The 4,172-nt window shown below is 49.0% G+C and overlaps 1 protein-coding gene and 1 non-coding gene across 2 annotated transcripts in view; both read right to left on the bottom strand.

The window, feature by feature from the left end:
• Positions 1-3,410, bottom strand: part of LOC102314061 — a 39,988-nt gene extending 36,578 nt beyond the window's left edge. The window contains exons 1-4 of the mRNA XM_005950859.3: positions 2,468-3,410; positions 2,238-2,393; positions 1,765-1,847; positions 58-274 (exon numbers count right to left, since the gene is read on the bottom strand). Coding sequence (XP_005950921.2) covers positions 58-274; positions 1,765-1,847; positions 2,238-2,393; positions 2,468-2,614 — 603 coding nt within the window. The 5' untranslated portion in view covers positions 2,615-3,410. The remainder of the gene's footprint in view (positions 1-57; positions 275-1,764; positions 1,848-2,237; positions 2,394-2,467) is intronic.
• Positions 923-1,004, bottom strand: trnas-gcu. Its single transcript has one exon. It is a non-coding gene; the product is annotated as a tRNA-Ser (tRNA).
• Positions 3,411-4,172: the final 762 nt, after the last annotated feature.

Genomic DNA, 4,172 nt, shown 5'->3' with positions numbered 1-4,172 from the left:
GTGAGAGTCGTCAGCTGATGTCTTGATGTTGGAAGGAGCTGTTTTTGTGATACCCACCAGACTGTTCTGCAGGAGTCTGTGCCTGCTCTGACTCCTCTGCACCTCCTCCTCTGGCTCCTCAAAGGGCACCACCTGGTCCCGGTCCAGCCGGGCTTCCGGCCGGGCCTGCGGTCTGCTCATGTGTTCCTGGCTGTGCTTGTGAGCCATGGTGGTCCTGGTCTGCTGGATGGTCCCAGAGCACTGATGCCAGCATCTGGGCAGTGTGAGGTTAGGCCTGACGGGACGAGAAGTCAGAGGTCAGAGGTCAGCTAGAGGAATTCATATGAAAAGCACACGAACAGCCGAGGTGGGCTGGATTTGGATCAGAACTGTGAGCTGAGAACGAAAACACGCTCACATCTTTAGATTTATTCCAGCTTTTATTTCACAATCACAACACATGGAAGATTGTATTTATATGAACTCTTTTTGTAGTTTTATTTAGACATCATTTATTCACTTTATAGTTAACTACGTGGCTTCTTAAATGTCATTAGAGAATTATTAATGATTTATTACTATTTCTGGATGCATCGTCAATCATCCAGGTTAGAAAAATCCCCCAAAGTTGAATGAGTTGCTGTTAACCACGCCCCTTTCTTCCTCCTGTCTCACCGTGGTCATGTGACCCGCTCACTCTCATGTCGCAGTGAGCTGACAGCATCATCCACGCCTCGCTGCGAGGATCAAAAGACACAAAAATCAGGACTGAAGACTATTGTTGTTTTTATTCCAGAGTTTATTTTTATATTTCTGACTTGATTTAAGTTTTTATTTCCTTCCGTCCTTTCTTTATGACTTATTTCTACACAACGTTGTTTTCCTCAGCAGGATGCAGACACGCTGATGTCTCCATGCTGAACTCCATAAAACTCACTCAAGCCGACGAGGATGGGATTCGAACCCACGCGTGCAGAGCACAATGGATTAGCAGTCCATCGCCTTAACCTCTCAGCCACCTCGTCTGTGTGAAGCCTGATTGCGCACACGCTCAGCGTACTGTGAGTATGAAACAGCTCAGAGCGCTGTCTGAGACACGTGACGTGAGGCTGACGTCCAAATCTGAACTGCAGACATCGTGTTTGATGCTCCAGGATCAGCTGGAGAGGACGATCCAGCAGATGGACTCATTATGTCTTCATGAAGTCATGCTGTGTCCTCCACAGAGACACGCTTGTGCAGGGACGATGTGGCCAAGTGGTTAAGGCGATGGACTGCTAAGCCCATCGTCGTCGATTCAAATCCCATTCTCGTCGACTTGTTTTAAGGAGTTCAGCATAAAGACATCAGTGTGTCTGCAGCCTGCTGACAGTCTTTCAACACCTCGTTATCCTCCATCTTCTCTTCTTTATCTCCCCCAATTCTTGCCTTTCTGCGCTCCTGTGGTTGTGTCCACTTCTTTGTTCTGCTCAATTTCGGGTTTCAGCCTCAAGGCCTGGATCCTGCCTGGGCCTCGAGCTTACCTGAAGCCGGGCTGTTTGTAGCAAGCACAGGGATGCATCGTTTTGGGTCCACATCTCTAGTCTCAGACTGCAGCCCCACGAAGCCATTGTAATCAAACTTTTTGAGGTACAAATGTATTCGTAAAGCTGATGCTGATGAAAACAACGTTGTGTAGAAATAGGTCGCAGCGGTCCTCACAGTGAGGCATGGATGATGCTGTTAGCTCACTGCGGTGTGAGCAGGTCACATGACCACGGTGACAAAGCAGGAAGAAACACCGACCTGCTCGCCTCAGACCGGGATTCATCTTCCTGCCGCTCCTCTGCTGGACCTGAGAGCTGAGCCGGAAGTCTGTGGACGTCTTCCTGCAGACAGACGAGAGCCCTGCTTCACCTCTGTGTCTGATCTGTGGGCATCATCAGTATTACCAATATCTGATCAATACGAGCCCACGTCCAGTTGCATCAGAGCAGGAATGGAGACAAGACAAGACTGTGTGTGTGTGTGTGTGTGTGTGTGTGTGTGAGTGTATGCTTGTTTGTGTTCAATTGTCAGACTCAGACTGATGTTGTTGTCTTGTTGGGGAGGTTACCTGATGAAGCGTGCAGGCTCACCTGTCTGTAAAAGCATGTATGAAACACACCTGAGCTCTGGGCTGATTTAATGAAGACGTGATCACAGGTCACATGACTCAGAGGCTGTTTAGGCTGAAATCCTGCTGCTCTGCTCTGAGTGACCTGCAGACATTCACGTACCTGTCCCAGCGGCACCTTCTGGCTTAGTTCCTCCCTCAGTTGCTGAAGCTCCACCTCCAGCTGTGCCTGGTGTCTGCTGCTTTGCACTTGTCTCTCCCTGAGAGCCTGCACCTCCATCCTGAGTGCAAACAGCTCCCCCTGCTGGATAGACATGCTCTGAAACACAGACAGACCCTCAGGCAGTTAGGTGGGCGTGTTAAACAGTGATACCTGCAAAATAACACACTCACCTGTGTGTGAGACCTGGCTAAGTCCTCCAGCTGTGTGCAGTGCCTCTGAGCATCCTCCAGGTGGAGCCTCAGACTCAGATTTTCAGCCTGCAGAGTGTGTACCTGCTGCTGAGAGCAATGAGCCTGAAACACACACACACTCTTCATTTACCAGATTCATCAGTAGTTAGACTGCACATGTTCATGACCGCAGGAGGTAAAAATGAAGCCAGGATGGAAAACCTGCATTATCTCTGATGGCCACCAGATGGCGACACTTCCTGTTCTATAGAAGTATGAGAAACCAGCCTTCTGAACTCTGACCTCTGCCAACAGTTTGATACAAAGTCAAATTCATTCTTTACATTTTGATCATGTGACTTCAATCTGCATGCTGATTGGCTAATGACTTCTAGTTACTCGTCTTTTTAGTCAGATCCGCCCCTCCACATCACATCTGCTAGTTTGCAACCAAGATGGCGCTGGAGGAAACGTTAACCTGAGGGCTTCAGAAACCAGTGAGCCACGTGACGGCGTCAGCCTCGCTTCCTCGTGAGCATGCTTTTATTCATCGCAGCTCTTGGGTGAATAAGCCAGCAGAGGGCGTGCTGTGGGTGCAGCTGGGCCATCAACCATTAAGTAAGCATATGGATCGGCGGCACAGCAGGGGGCTCTGACACTGTCCTCTGTGAACGGACACAGTGGACCATTTTGTATTAGCGTTCTGCCAATGTGTGCTGATTGGTCGGTTAGGACAGGATGCCATCCTTCGATGGCGCTCATCAGACAGACATCAGGAGGTTGTGGTGGCTACAGGTGATGCTACCAGGGGGCAGCTGCTCGCCTCACACCCCAAATCAAAGTGGAAGGTACCGTAAAGTGTCTTGATGCATCTCAATCATCCAGGTAAGTAAATAAAATCCAAAAGTTGATTCTGTTCATCTGGACGTAGCGTTTTGTGGGAGAAACGTTTTGTCATCATCCAGGTGACTTTTTCTGTCTCAGCTGACTGCAGGTTTCAATCTTATAAACAGAACATTTGCATAATGACTGAAACCAGCCCACTGAAGGAACAATGGGCTGGGAGGTCAGTTCATTCATCATGATTATGCAAATTCTCATGACCATTGATCAACAACCACTGATTAATGGCCATGAGTACCTTTCACAGACAGTTGGGGAATGGCTGCAATCACAGCATTGTAAGATGGTGACAGATGTACCCTTAGGCCCCCTCCTTGAGTCAGAGATGGTCTTTCCCTTTTCACATAAATGAAAGGGAAAGACTCCGCCCTCAAACCAGCGTTCCTCCCTGTCCAGGATGTGAACATCCTCATCACTGAAAGAGTGTCCACTGGCCTGTAGGTGTAAACAGACTGCAGAGTCCTGACGAGGTAGCTCTTCTGTGTTGTGCCATCCTCTTAGCCAGAGGTTGTTTGGTTTCCCCGATGTATAAATCCTGCCAATCCTCCTGCACTTAACAGCGTACACCATGTTACTCTGTTTGTGTCGGGGGACCCGATCCTTGGGGTGGACCAGTTTTTGGCGCAGCGTGTTTTGGGGTTTAAAAGCAACAGAGACCTGGTGTTTAGAAAAAATGCATCTCAGTTGCTCCGATACTCCTGACACGTACGGGATTACTACAGGTTTTCGCCTGGACAGCGGTTGTCCTGCTCTCCTGGATTGGCTGGAGCTTTCTTTAGGAGCCTTCCCAGCTTTGACAAAA

The sequence above is a fragment of the Haplochromis burtoni genome, unplaced genomic scaffold (genome assembly GCF_018398535.1).
Source record: "Haplochromis burtoni strain Fernald_Lab_line unplaced genomic scaffold, NCSU_Asbu1 Contig_868, whole genome shotgun sequence".
NCBI classification, from domain to species: domain Eukaryota; kingdom Metazoa; phylum Chordata; class Actinopteri; order Cichliformes; family Cichlidae; genus Haplochromis; species Haplochromis burtoni.
The sequence above is the reverse complement of the archived record's forward strand: the minus strand, read 5'-3'. Positions and strand labels throughout refer to the sequence as shown.